Source organism: Tachyglossus aculeatus, chromosome 23, assembly GCF_015852505.1.
Source record: "Tachyglossus aculeatus isolate mTacAcu1 chromosome 23, mTacAcu1.pri, whole genome shotgun sequence".
NCBI lineage: Eukaryota > Metazoa > Chordata > Mammalia > Monotremata > Tachyglossidae > Tachyglossus > Tachyglossus aculeatus.
This window is the reverse complement of record NC_052088.1, coordinates 8199917-8214107: the sequence shown is the minus strand read 5'-3', so window position 1 is coordinate 8214107 and position 14191 is coordinate 8199917. Positions and strand designations below refer to the sequence as shown.

Below are 14191 nucleotides of genomic sequence, written 5' to 3'. Positions count from 1 at the left end.
AGTAAGCGCTTAACAAATGCCAACATTATTATCATTATTATTCAAACAAAACTTTCAGTCTGGAAGTTCTTCTTAAATTAATATATAGAAAAGCAGTATAGCCTAGTGGGAAGAGCAAGGGCTTGGGCGTCAGAGAATTTGGGTTCTACTCCCAGCTCAACCAACTGTGTGCTGTGTGATCTTGGGCGAGTTACTTCACTTCTCCATGCCTTGGTTCCCTCATCTGCAAATGACGATTCAGTACATGTTTTCCCTCTCACTTGAACTGTGAGCCTTCCCACACTGGAGGCCTTCCCAGACTGAGCCCCTTCCTTCCTCTCCCCCTAGTCCCCCTCTCCATCCCCCCATCTTACCTCCTTCCCTTCCCCACAGCACCTGTATATATGTATATATGGTTGTACATATTTATTACTCTATTTATTTTTTTATTTATTTTACTTGTACATTTCTATCCTATTTATTTTATTTTGTTGGTATGTTTTGTTCTGTTCTCTGTCTCCCCCTTTTAGACTGTGAGCCCACTGTTGGGTAGGGACTGTCTCTACGTGTTGCCAATTTGTACTTCCCAAGCACTTAGTACAGTGCTCTGCACACAGTAAGCGCTCAATAAATACGATTGATTGATTGATTGATTGATTGAGCCCCATGTGGGATGTGATTATCTTGTCTCTAGCCCAGAGTTTCCCCTCTCAGGGTCTCCCCTGGAGAGTTTCCCGTCCTCTACCAGTCTTGACTAGGGGAGGGAGAATCAAAAAGAAGTATATCCATGCCATTCCTAGCTTGCGCAGTGGCTAGCGAGTGGAAGGCCATCTGCTACAAGTCGCAGCGGCATAATAGGAGAGCGTCAACTGCGGAGACTCAAGTTTATTGTGCGGAAGGTGGCAATGGTAAAACACTTCCATATTTTTACCAAGAAAACTCTGTGGATCCACTACCAGAAAGATTGCAGATGGAGGTGAGGCCTTCTGGGAGAGATGAGTCCATGGCGTTGCTATGGGTCAGAGACGACTCGACGGCATAAGACAACCCAGCACTTAGTACAATGCTCAGCACATAGTAAGCGCTTAAGAAATACCACAGTTATGATGATGCTGATTAGTAGTAATATTGTTACATACAGCTGATTTTTCCCCAGAAGCATAATAATAATAATAATGTTGGCATTTGTTAAGCGCTTACTATGTGCAAAGCACTGTTCTAAGCGCTGGGGAGGTTACAAGGTGATCAAGTTGCCCCGCTGGGGGCTCACAGTCTTAATCCCCATTTTACAGATGAGGTAACGGAGGCTCGGAGAAGTTAAGTGACTTGCCCAAGGTCACACAGCAGACATGTGGCGGAGCTGGGATTCGAACCCATGACCTCTGACTCCAAAGCCCGGGCTCTTTCCACTGAGCCACGCTGCTTAATGCAATGATAATGTGAAGTTTAGATCTATAAGAGAGATGAGTTGTTTGACACTGGATTGCAAACTCGCCACTGGTTTGTAAGCTTCTTGAGGGCAGGGATCATGTCTATAAACTCTACTGCATTTGTACTCTCTGAGCGCTTAGTACAGTGCTCTGCACACAGTCAGCATTCCATAAATGACCGATGGATACCCCTCAGCCAGAATCTAGCTACCTATATGTGTATATATATATATATATATAATCTATCTATATGTTGCCAACTTGTACTTCCCAAGCACTTAATACAGTGCTCTGCACACAGTAAGCGCTCAATAAATACGATTGAATGAATGAATGAAATCTACCAATCACAGGCGATCGCTCTGAACAAATATGCCTGCTCTCATAACAGTAGCGATACCAGGACTGACAGCTGAGTATATAAACCCACATTCCTTCAAGTTAGATTAAATCTTCATCAGTCAAGCAGCTGTAAAGATTTGGTCCACGTGGGCCATAACACGACCGGGAAAAGAGAAAGTTTATCCTCGAGATATGAGGTGTGCAAAAACTTTAGACGAAACTGTGGACCAAATGAAAAAGGTGTGAATTGTCAAATGATTTCCTTAAAGGAAGACCAAAAAAAAAAAGATTTACCTGTAGCTATACCGAATGGCTATAGTCAGTCCAAGCTGTAATGAGAGAGAGAGAGAGAGAAAGAGAGAGAGGTTAAATGCAGTCCAGCATAGTACAAATTGACAATAACTTAACTCGACATGGTAAACTAATCCACCTCCTCCACCTCAAAAGCTACTATAAATGGACCACCCCAATCCCTTTTTATAGTTTACACATTCAATGTTTGGCTTCTAGTATTAATTTAGAGAAGCAGCATGGCTTAGTGGAAAGAGCACAGGCCTAAGAGTCCGAAAAACCTGGGTTCTCATGCCGACTCCACCACGTATCTGCTTTTTGACCTTGGGCAAGTCACCTCGCTCCTCTGTGCCTCAGTTATCTCATCTATAAAATGGGGATTGTGACTGTGGATTCAATATGGGACAAGGAATGGGTCCAACCTGACTAGCTTGTATCTACCCCAGAACTTAGTACAGCGCCTGGCACGTAATAATAATAATGGCATTTATTAAGCGCTTACTATGTGCAAAGCACTGTTCTAAGCACTGGGGAGGTTACAAGGTGATCATGTTGTCCCACGGGGGGCTCACAGTCTTAATCCCCATTTTACAGATGAGGTAACTGAGGCACAGAGAAGCTAAGTGACTTGCCCAAAGTTACACAACAGACAATTGGCGGAGCCGGGATTTGAACCCATGACCTCTGACTCCAAAGTCCAGGCTCTTTCCACTGAGCCACGCTGCTTCGCTGCTTACGTAGTAAGCACTTAATAGATACCATAGCAAAACAAAAGAGCCCAAGGGGATTGAGTGGATAAAAATTAGAAAGGAGACTTTCCCCTTGTTCCTAATAAAACTGTCCCTTGGGCTTGTGGAAGAATTGGTCTCTGTGAAAGCAGGTGACGTGGGCTAGGTGTGATCTAATAATAATGTTGGCATTTGTTAAGCGCTTACTATGTGCCAAGCACTGTCCTAAGCGCTGGGGTAGATACAAGGTCATCAGATCTAGCCTCCCCTACAGAGAAGCAGCATGGACTAATGGATAGAGCACGGGCCTGGGAATCAGAAAGACCTGAGTTCTAATGCCAGCTCCTCCAGCTGTCTGCTCTGTGTCCTTGGACAAATCACTTCTTTGTGCCTCAGTTACCTCATCTGTAAAATAGAGATTAAGACTGCGAGCCCTATGTGGGACAGGAATTGTGTCCAACCCCATTATCTTTAATCTATCCCAGTGCTTAACAAACACCATAAAAAAAGAAATCTGCGATAATCAGAACCCACTTCACAACAACGAATGAATGTACTGTATTTTCTACATTTATAGCAATTGCCTCCTATCTCATTCAGCCAGGACAGCGATAACACTCTTTGGAATATCACCCAGTTCAAAGCTCTTGAAAAGAATTGGTGGGGGACGGGTTGCAAACGCTTCTTTAGTACCACTTGTATTTTTCAGTGCTGCATCCTGACCGAAAAGGAACTTTTTAACCAGAAGTAAGGGTAAGATGAAAAGGCCCAAGAATTTTCCCAACTACATTCTCCAGGACTCTCTTGTAGACCTTCTGAGAATATAAAATTCTATCATAGGTTTAATAACTGCGGTATTTTGTTAAGAGTTCAAAGGTTGCTAAGCACTGCAAAAGATATATAATCAGATCAGACTCAGTCTCTGTCCCCCATGGAGCTCCCAATCTGAGGGGGAGGGAGAACAGGCATTTAATTCCCATTTTACAAGGTGAGGAAACTCAGGCATGCAGACATTAAGTGACTTGCCCCAAGTCTCACAGCAGGCTAGTGGCCAAGCCACAGTTAGAACCCTAGTCTCCTGATTCTCAAGGGCATGTTCTATCCACTTGGCAATGCTGCTTTTTTTAAAAAAAGAAAAGGGTATTTGTTAAGCACTTCCTAGGTTTCAAGCACTGTGCTAAGCACTGGAGTAGATACAAGTCAATCAGGTGTGACACAGTCCCTGTCCCACATGAGGCTCACAGTCCAAGAAAGAGGGAGGACAGGTATTCATGCATTCAATCATATTTATTGAGCCCTTACTGTGTGCAAAGCACTGTACTAAGCGATTGGGAGAGTACAATACAGCAGTAACATTCCCTGCCCACAACGGGCTCACAGTCTAGAGGGGGAGACAGACATTAATAGAAATTAGTAAATACCATTGACTGATGGATGGGATTAGCTCAAGAAATGCATAGTTCCACCTCGCACAAAGAGCCTATGAAACGTACGTGTGATCAATATGCATACATAAATAAATAAATTACAGATATATGGTATACATATGTGCTTTGGGACTGGGAGGGAGGATGAGTGAAGGGAGTAAGTCAGGGCGACGCAGAAGGGAGTGGGAGAAGAGGGCTTAGTCAGGGAAGGCCTCTTGGAGGAGATGGGCTTCACTAAGGCTTTGAAGTGGGGGAGAGCAATTATCTCTCTGATATGAAGAGGGAGTGCGTTCCAGGCCGGAGGCAGGATGTGGGCTAGAGGTCAGCAGCAAGACAGGTGTATTCAATCCCCATTTTGCAGATGAGGCAACTGAGTTACAGAGAGGTGAAATGACTTGCCCAAGGTCACATAGCAGACAAGAGGCAGAGTCAGAATCAGAACCCACGTCCTCTTACTCCCAGGCCCATGCTCTTTCCACTAGGCCACAATGCTTCAACCTACAGATTACACTCCATATCTTGTCCTGGCACTGAAAAACTACAGCCCAGAAGATGTGTCTATCAACTCTGTTGTATTGTACTCTCCCAAGCGCTTAGTACAGTGTTCTGAACACAGTAAGCACTCAATAGTCATTCATTCACTCAATCATATTTATTGAGTGCTAACTGTGTGCAAAGCCCTAAACTAAGTGCTTGGGTGAGTCCAATATAACAATAAATGGATATATTCCCTGCCCACAAAGAGCTTACTGTCTAGAGGGGGAGACAGATGTTAATATAAATCTGACTTCTAGTTTCTGGACAGCTTCTAGACTGTGAGCCCACTGTTGAGTAGGGACCGTCTCTATATGTTGCCAACTTGTACTTCCCAAGCGCTTAGTACAGTGCTCTGCACCCAGTAAGCGCTCAATAAATACGATTGAATGAATGAATATAAAAAAATACCATTGATTGATGGAAGGGATTAGCTCAAGAAGTGCATATCTCCACCTTGCACAAAGAGCTTATAGGTGTGAAATGTGTAACATTAAACATCTACTTGCCTGCATCGAGTTAATAGCATTTATAAAACCAGACTGAGAGGACTGAATCTCTAGTTTCCTTGAGATTAAATCAAGCATAAGTAGGAAAGAGCCCAAAGATTTCAGAGGCTTAAACTAAAACAGCCAACGAGATGATTTGGAGAAGAAAATAAAACAGCAGTCCACTCAGAAGTCCAGTAAGATCTAAAGGTAAGCAGTTTTAGAGTTTCCACGTACGGTGACCCACAAATTTACATATCCTGGTGCTAGTTGGTAAGTTCTGGTTCACCGCTAGTTTCACTCCAAAGTCTTTTCAATGACTGTATATTTTGATAAACTTTGAGTACTGTCTAATTGGTGGTTCCTCCTCAGATGCAAAATTAACCTCTATTGGAAAATGAAAGAGGACAAAGGAAAAAAAAGTTTTCACTCTCTCGCACGTCGCCCTTGCCGTTGGATTTTACCATCTTACCTCCTTCCCTTCCCCACAGCACCTGTATATATGCATATATGTTTGTACATATTTATTACTCTATTTATTTATTTATTTTACTTGTACATATCTATTCTATTTTATTTTGTTAGTATGTTTGGTTTTGTTCTCTGTCTCCCCCTTTTAGACTGTGAGCCCACTGTTGGGTAGGGACTGTCTCTATATGTTGCCAATTTGTACTTCCCAAACACTTAGTACAGTGCTCTGCACACAGTAAGCGCTCAATAAATACGATTGATTGATTGATTGATTTGCTCCCTTTATCCCCCCATCCCTCAGCCCCACAGTACTTACTTCCCTATCCACCATTTATGCTTTCATAATCATCATCATCATCAATCGTATTTATTGAGCGCTTACTATGTGCAGAGCACTGTACTAAGCACTTGGGTAGTACAAATTGGCAACATATAGAGACAGTCCCTACCCAACAGTGGGCTCACAGTCTAAAAGGGGGAGACAGAGAACAAAACCAAACATACTAACAAAATAAAATAAAATAAATAGAATAAATAATAATGTCTGTCTTCCCCTCTAGACTGTAAGCTCCTTGTGAGGAGGGAATGTGTCTACCAACTCTGTTATATTGTCCTCTCCTAAGCACTTAGTACAGTGCTCTGCATGCAGGAAGCACTCTATAAATATGATTGATTGATTGTTGGGGTGACTTCCAAGGATTGTGGCCAAGAGCAGTGAGGAGTTTGAAGTCCCCTCAGGGACTGATTCAAGTCTTAAGTCGAGAAGTCTTAAGTCCTAAGTCAAGAAGCAGAGTGGAAGGAGCCCGGGCTTTGGAGCCACAGGTCACGGGTTCAAATCCCGGCTCCGCCAATTGTCAGCCGTGTGACTTTGGGTAAGTCACTTAACTTCTCTGTGCCTCAGTTACCTCATCTGTAAAATGGGGATGAAGACTGTGAACCCCTCTGTAGGACAACCTGATCACCTTGTAACCTCCCCAGTGCTTAGAAGAGTGCTTTGCACATGGTAAGCACTTAATAAATGCCATCATCATTATTATTAAGTTTTGATTCCTGGATTTCTTATTGCTCCCAATTTCTGGAATTTCTTGTCCAATTTTTTAGTGTTTCTCACAGATCTGTCATCCCCTGTATAGATTTTCAGCCCCTAATTCATTCATTCAATTGTATTTATTGAGAGCTTACTATGTGCACAGCACAGTACTAAGCTCTTGGGAGAGCACAATCCAAAAGAACTAGCAGACACATTCCCTGCCCACAACGGGCATACACTCTAGAGGGGGAGACAGACATGATTATAAGGAGTTGGCTTTGTTGTTTATCAGGTAATTACCCCATTCTTCTTCCCAGTGCTTGGAATACACTTAATAAATACAATAATAATAATAATGATAATAATGGTATTTGTTAAGCACTTGCTGTGTGCCAGGAACTGTACTAAGTGATTGTCTTTGCTGCCGAATTGTACTTTCCAAGCGCTTAGTACAGTGCTCTGCACATGGTAAGCGCTCAATAAAAACGATTGAATGAATGAATGAATGAATTTCAGGATGGATAGAAGCAAATCAGATTGGGCACAATCCCTTGTCCCACGTGGGACTCACAATCTCAATCTCCATTTTACAGATGAGGTAACTGAAGCATGAAGAAGTAGAGTGACTTGCCCAAGGTCACACAGCAGACAAGTGGAAGAGCAGGAATTAGAACCCATGACCTTCTGATTCCCAGGCCCGTACTCTATCCATTAATGCAATGATTGAAGATACAATAATAAAGAAATCCACAAAAAATGCAAATTGATACTTAATAAATAAAGTAAATAATAAAAATAGTAATGAGATAGTAATAACAAACGAGATAGCTTCTGGGCAAGGTCAATGTTGATTAAAGCAACCCAGCTGAGCCAGATCATCATCCAGTGCTTAGAACAGTGCTTTGCACATAGTAAGCGCTTAATAAATGCCATTCTTATTCTTATTATTATTATTATTATCTTGGCTTAGAGCTAAAGGCGGCAAGTTAGAAACCAGAGACAGAGTCACCAAAGTCCTCTGCAATTGTTTAAAAAGCCCACTCCTTTCATGTGGCTATTTTTATACCTTCCACATTTTTATGGCGTAGCCCAGTGACCCTTGTGGAAACAAGGTTTAAATCACACAAGGAGACTTTGTGATTCCCACAGGAAAATTGATCTTGGAGCCAAGAATGTCTCTGTGCATTAAAAATAGCTATTTGTAGTATTACTTATGTTTATTAAGTGCTTATAATGTGCAAAGCCTTACATGAAGCCCTGGGGTAAACTGGTTCGCATTTCACATGGCCCGGCTTTATAAGAGGCCAGTATGAAGTGCACCCCTGATATTTATATAGCTGGTATTTGGGTTTGAAGGGGAAGCTACTGTTGGTGAGATTTTTATCAGTTTGTGGGACTACGGACAACGAGAAGCTTGTATTTCTGATGATAATAATAATAATAATTATGGTATTTGTTAAGCACTTATTATGGGTCGGGTACTGTACTAAGAGCTGGGGGGAAAACAAACAAATTGGGTTGGACACAGTCCCTGTCCGACGTAGGGCTCACAGTCTCAAACCCGCTTTCTGGATGAGGTAACTGAGGCCCGGAGAAGTGAAGTGATTTGCACAGCAGACAAGTGGTGGAGCCGGGATTAGAACCCATGACCTTCTTACTCCCAGGCCCAGGCTCTATAAGAGCTCGGGCTTTGGAGTCAGAGCTCATGAGTTCAAACCCCGGCTCTTTCAACTGTCAGCTGTGTGACTTTGGGCAAGTCACTTCACTTCTCTGTGCCTCAGTTCCCTCATCTGTAAAATGGGGATTAAGACTGTGAGCCCCCCGTGGGACAACCTGATCACCTTGTATCCTCCCCAGCGCTTAGAACAGTGCTTTGCACATAGTAAGTGCTTAATAAATGCCATCATTATTATTATGATATTATTATTACACCATGCTGCTTCTCATAATAATGATAGTATTTGTTAAGCGCTTAACTATGTGCCAGGCACTGTACTAAGCGCTGGGGTGGATACAAGCAAATCGGGTTGGACACAGTCCCTGTCCCATGTGGGGCTCACAGTCTCAATCCTTATTTTACAGACGACGTAACTGAGGCCCAGAGAAGTGAAGTGACTTGCCCATGGTCACACAGCAGACAAGTGGCTAAGCTGGGATTAGAACCCATGACATTCTAATACCTTCCGCATCATGGGCATATAATATAATAATAATAACCTCATTTATTATTATTATATTATTATTACACCATGCTGTGTCTCATAATAATGATGGTATTTGTTAAGCGCTTAACTATGTGCCAGGCACTGTACTAAGCGCTGGGGTGGATACAAGCAAATCGGGTTACACATAATAAACTTATTATGTGTAATAATGCTTACTATGTACATAATAATAAACTTATTGTGTATAAGTTTGCTCTGAGCAGGGAATGTGTCTGCTATAGTGTTGTGCTCTCCAAAGCACTTAGCACAGTGCTCTGCACACAATAGACGCGTGGCTCAGTGGAAAGAGCCCGGGCTTTGGAGTCAGAGGTCATGGGTTCGAATCCCGACTCCACCACATGACTGCTGTGTGACCTTGGGCAAGTCACTTCACTTCTTTGAGCCTCAGTTACCTCATCTGTAAAATGGGGATTAAGATTGTGAGCCCCACGCGGGGCAACTTGATCACCTTGTATCCCCCCAGAGCTTAGAACAGTGCTCTGCACATAGTAAGCGCTTAGCAAATTCCATTATTATTATTATTATTATTATTATTATTATTATTATTAAATATGGCTGATCGATTAGGTGTAATAAGTGCTTTGTGACTGAGAGGACGGGGGGAATAAAGGGTGCAGATCCAAGTGTAAGGGTGATGCAGAAGGGAGTGGGAGAAGAGGAAATGAGGGTTTAGTCAGGGAAGGCCTCTTGGAGGAGGTGTGCCTTCGGTAAGGTTTTGAAGGTGGGGAGAATGATGTCTGTCTCTGCCCCCCCAAGTATATCCAGAGGCTACGCAGACTTCCTGGAGACCCCGTGGCTGCTTCATAGCAAAAGCACTCTGCTGGCATAATTAGCACAGATCAATCAATGGTATTTATTGAACGCTTACTATGTACAGAGCACTGTTCCAAGCACTTGGGCACCCTGGAGGGTCAGATGAGGGAACTGAGGCATGGAGAAGTGAAGTGACTTGTCCAAGGTCACACAGCTGATAAGTGGCCGAGCCGGGATTCATTCATTCAATCGTATTTATTGAGCGCTTACTGTGTGCAGAGCACTGTACTAAGCGCACGGGAAGTCCAAGTTGGCAACATAGAGGGGCGGTCCCTACCCAGCAGCGGGCTCACAGTCTAGAAGGGGGAGACAGGCAACAAAACAAGACATATTAACCAAATAAAATAGAATAAATATGTACAAGTAAATAGAGTAGTAAACATGTACAAACATATATACAGGTGCTGTGGGAGGTCATTCATTCAATTGCATTTATTGAGCGAATGGGATTGGAACCCACGACCTCTGCCTCCCAAGCCCGGGCTCTTTCCACTGAGCCACGCTGCTTCTAGACTGTGAGTCCGTTGTTGGTTGGGAATTGTTCCTATCTGTTGCCAAATTGTACTTTCCAAGCACTTAGTACAGTGCTCTGCACACAGAAAGCACTCAATAAATATGATTAAATGAATGAATGAGGTGCTTAGTACAGTGCTCTGCACACAGTAAGCGCTCAATAAATACAATTGAATGAATGCATCTATAGTTCTATTTATTTATATCGATGCTTTTTTATAACATTTATTAAGCACTTACTATGTGCAAAGCACTGTTCTAAGCATTGGGGAGGATACAAGGTGAACAGATCGTCCCACTCACAGTCTTAATCCCCATTTTATAGATGAGATAACAGGCCCAGAGAAGTGAAGTGACTTGCCCAAAGTCACACAGCTGACAAGTGGCGGAGCTGGGATTTGAACCCACGACCTCTGACTCCAAAGCCCGGGCTCTTTCCACTGAACCACGCTACTTCTACTGATGCCTGTCTACTTATTTTGATGTCTGTCTCCCCGCTTCTAGCCTGTCAGTCCGTTGTTGGGCAGGGATTGCCGCTGTCTGTTGCCGAATTGGACTTTCCAAGCGCTTAGTACAGTGCTCTGCACACAGTAAGCGTTCAATAAATACGATTGAATGAGTGAATGAATACAATGCAATAGAATCAACACATTCCCTGCCCATAATGAGCTTAAACAGGTACAGAGAAGCAGCATGGTGTAGTGGAGTCAACCCAGGCCTGTGAGACAGAAGGCTATGATTCTAATCCAGGCTCTTCCACCTGTCTGCTGAGTGACCTTGGGCAAGTCACTTCACTTCTCTACGCCTCAGTTACCTCATCTGTAAAATGGGAATTTAGACTGTGAGTCCCACGTCAGATAGGGACTACGTCCAACCTGTTAACCTTGTACCTACCCCAGTGCTTGGCACATAGCACATAACAAACACCATTATTATTATTATTACAGATGTCCCCGCAATGTCGAAAAACAGTGAAGAGAAAGGACCTGACTTATATCAACTCCAAAAACCTACAAGCCAATCATGGTGGGAGATAGAGAAGCAGTGTGACTTAGTGGAAAGAGCACGGGCTTGGGAGTCGGAGGTCGTGGGTTCTAATCCCACCTCTGCCACTTGTCTGCTGGGTGCTCTTGGGCAAGCCGCTTAACTTCTCTGGTCCTCAGTTACCTCATCTGTAAAATGGGATTATGACTGTGAGCCCCACGTGTGACCACCTGATTACCTTGTATCTACCCCGGTGCTTAGAATAGCGCTTAGCACACAGTAAGCACTTAACAAATACCAGTAGTATTATTATTATTATTTCAACATGCCCGTGAGTAAGGATGGTGAAAGCAGGAAAAAGTTCATTGGACCAGAAAGCTAAATAGCAATGGCCAACTTGAGCTCAGTAATTGTGCAGTATTCCTCTCCTTAAAAAAAAAGAAGAAAATCTTGATCTTCCCAGGTCTAAACAGTAGCATCTCAGGGATTATATAAACGTCCATCAGAGGAACCAAAAAGACATCTGGATCACCACAGCTGCAGTAGACGCAGGGGTCTGGACTAAAAGGCTCAGAACTTGAGCTAGTAAAATACAAACAAAGCATCAAAAACACAACGCCATCACGCTCCTGAAAGATGAAGAAATTTCCCAGATACTCCATGACATCACCCGGGAAATGCTATCAAACAAGGAACCCCGGCTCCATGTGTTCAGTCAATGTCAAAGACCAAAATCACATGACCAGTCAGTCAGTTTGTCATTCAGTCGTATTTACTGAGCACTTACTGTGTATACGTATATATGTTTGTACATATTTATTACTCTATTTATTTATTTATTTATTTTACTTGTACATATCTATTCTATTTATTTTATTTTGTTAGTATGTTTGGTTTTGTTCTCTGTCTCCCCCTTTTAGACTGTGAGCCCACTGTTGGGTAGGGACCGTCTCTATATGTTGCCAACTTGTACTTCCCAAGCGCTTAGTACAGTGCTCTGCACACAGTAAGCGCTCAATAAATACGATTGATGATGATGATGATGCAGAGCACTGTACTAGAGAAGCAGTGCGGCTCAGTGGAAAGAGCCCGGGCTTTGGAGTCAGAGGTCATGGGTTCAAATATCGGCTCCACCAACTGTCAGCTGTGTGACTTTGGGCAAGTCACTTAACTTCTCTGTGCCTCAGTTACCTCATCTGTAAAATGGGGATTAAAACTGTGAGCCCCCCCACCCCGGGGCAACCTGATCACCTTGTAACCTCCCCAGCGCTTAGAACAGTGCTTTGCACATAGTAAGCGCTTAACAAATACCAACATTATTTATTTACTATTATTACTAAGTGCTTGGGAGAGTACAATACAACAATAAACAGACGCATTGCCTCCCCACAACGATCTTACCGTCTAGAGGGGGAGATAGACATTAATGGAAATAAATAAAAAGCCAGATATGTATATATCATCTGTGGAGCCGGGGGGAAGTGATGAATAAAGGGAGCAAGTCAGGGCGATGCAGAAGGGAGTGGGAGAAAAGGAAAGGAGGGCTCAGTCAGGGAAGGCCTCTTGGAGGAGATATGCCTTTGATAAGGTTTTGAATTGGGGGAGAGTAATCATCTGTCGGATATGAGGAGGGAGGGCATTCCAGGTCAGAGGCAGGACTTGGGCGAGAGGTTGGCGGCGAGATAGATGAGATCAAAGTATGGTGAGAAAGTTGGCATTAGAGAAGCAAAGCGTTTGGGCTGAGTTCGTTCCTTCACTCAATCGTATTTATTGAGTGCTTATTGTGCGCAGAGCGCTGTACTAAGCTCTGGGCTGTAGTAGGAGAGTAGCGAGGTGAGGTGGGAATGGAGCCTTCCCAGAAAAACTGCCTAAAACCTGCCAACTAGACCAGGGGAGTGGCGAGAAGACCCCAACAGGATGAGTTGGAAGAAAACGAGACAGATTCCGAAATGACTTGAAACAAAGCAGGAAATCATCAACGACACCCTGTAGCTCTTCACAGTTATAATAACAAAAACGGAGCTTACACAAACTGTGACGAGACATACGTATCAAGTTATGAAACAAGGACAGAGAGTGGTGGGCTACTAAAACTGAAGAATCAAGGACATGCTGACCCCCAATCATATCTGTAATTTAATTACCTAGCTGTAATTTATCTCTCCTATGAATCGGCACCTTGTCGCGGCCGCAGAGTTTGTGTCCACTGATGATGCTTAGAGCTGTGAATGGAAAGGGCTTTTCAGAATGGAAAGGTCTAACCCAAAGTAGCAAAGTCAATTTACCTGTTTTGAGCAGCAGAGGCATGGGATCAAGTGAACAAAACGTCAAAGACAACAGTGGAGACTCGAGTTTTTACTGCGCGGAAGAAGGCCATGGTAAACCACTTCCGTATCTTTACCAAGAAAACCCTATGGATACCCATACCGGAACGACTTTATTTCAGAAGAAGGGACATTTTGAAGAGGGTGTGTCCACAGACTTGCTCTGGGTCAGAAACTGCATTTGAAGAAATGTATTTCTATATCTGTAATTTATTTATGTATTTGTTTATGTTTTTATATTAAGGTTTGTCTCTCCCTCCAGACTGCAAGCTCGTTGTGGGCAGGGAATGTGTCTGTTTATTGCCGTATTGTACTCTCCCAAGTGCTTAGACGGTGCCCTGAGTGCGGTAAGTGCACAATAAATACAAGTGAATGAATGAATGAACCCATGAATTTTTCATTCGTCCCTAGCCAAAAAAAAACCACAACAAAAAAATCCCTGCACTGAATCACCCTCATCACACAGGCAGATGGTCAATCTTTCATGGATGACAGGAACATGGTAATGAACTTCTAAATGTGCCTCTCACCAAGAAGGGCAGAGCTCTTCAACGCAAACTATTTAGCTTCAAGTTTTGAGGAAGGAACTTATGAACATGGAAAATGACCCAG

General features: G+C 43.2%; 1 protein-coding gene across 1 annotated transcript in view; it reads right to left on the bottom strand.

The window, feature by feature from the left end:
• Positions 1-14191, bottom strand: part of ACOXL (acyl-CoA oxidase like) — a 271420-nt gene that overhangs the window by 191214 nt on the left and 66015 nt on the right. The window contains exon 9 of the mRNA XM_038765552.1: positions 2046-2080. Coding sequence (XP_038621480.1) covers positions 2046-2080 — 35 coding nt within the window. The remainder of the gene's footprint in view (positions 1-2045; positions 2081-14191) is intronic.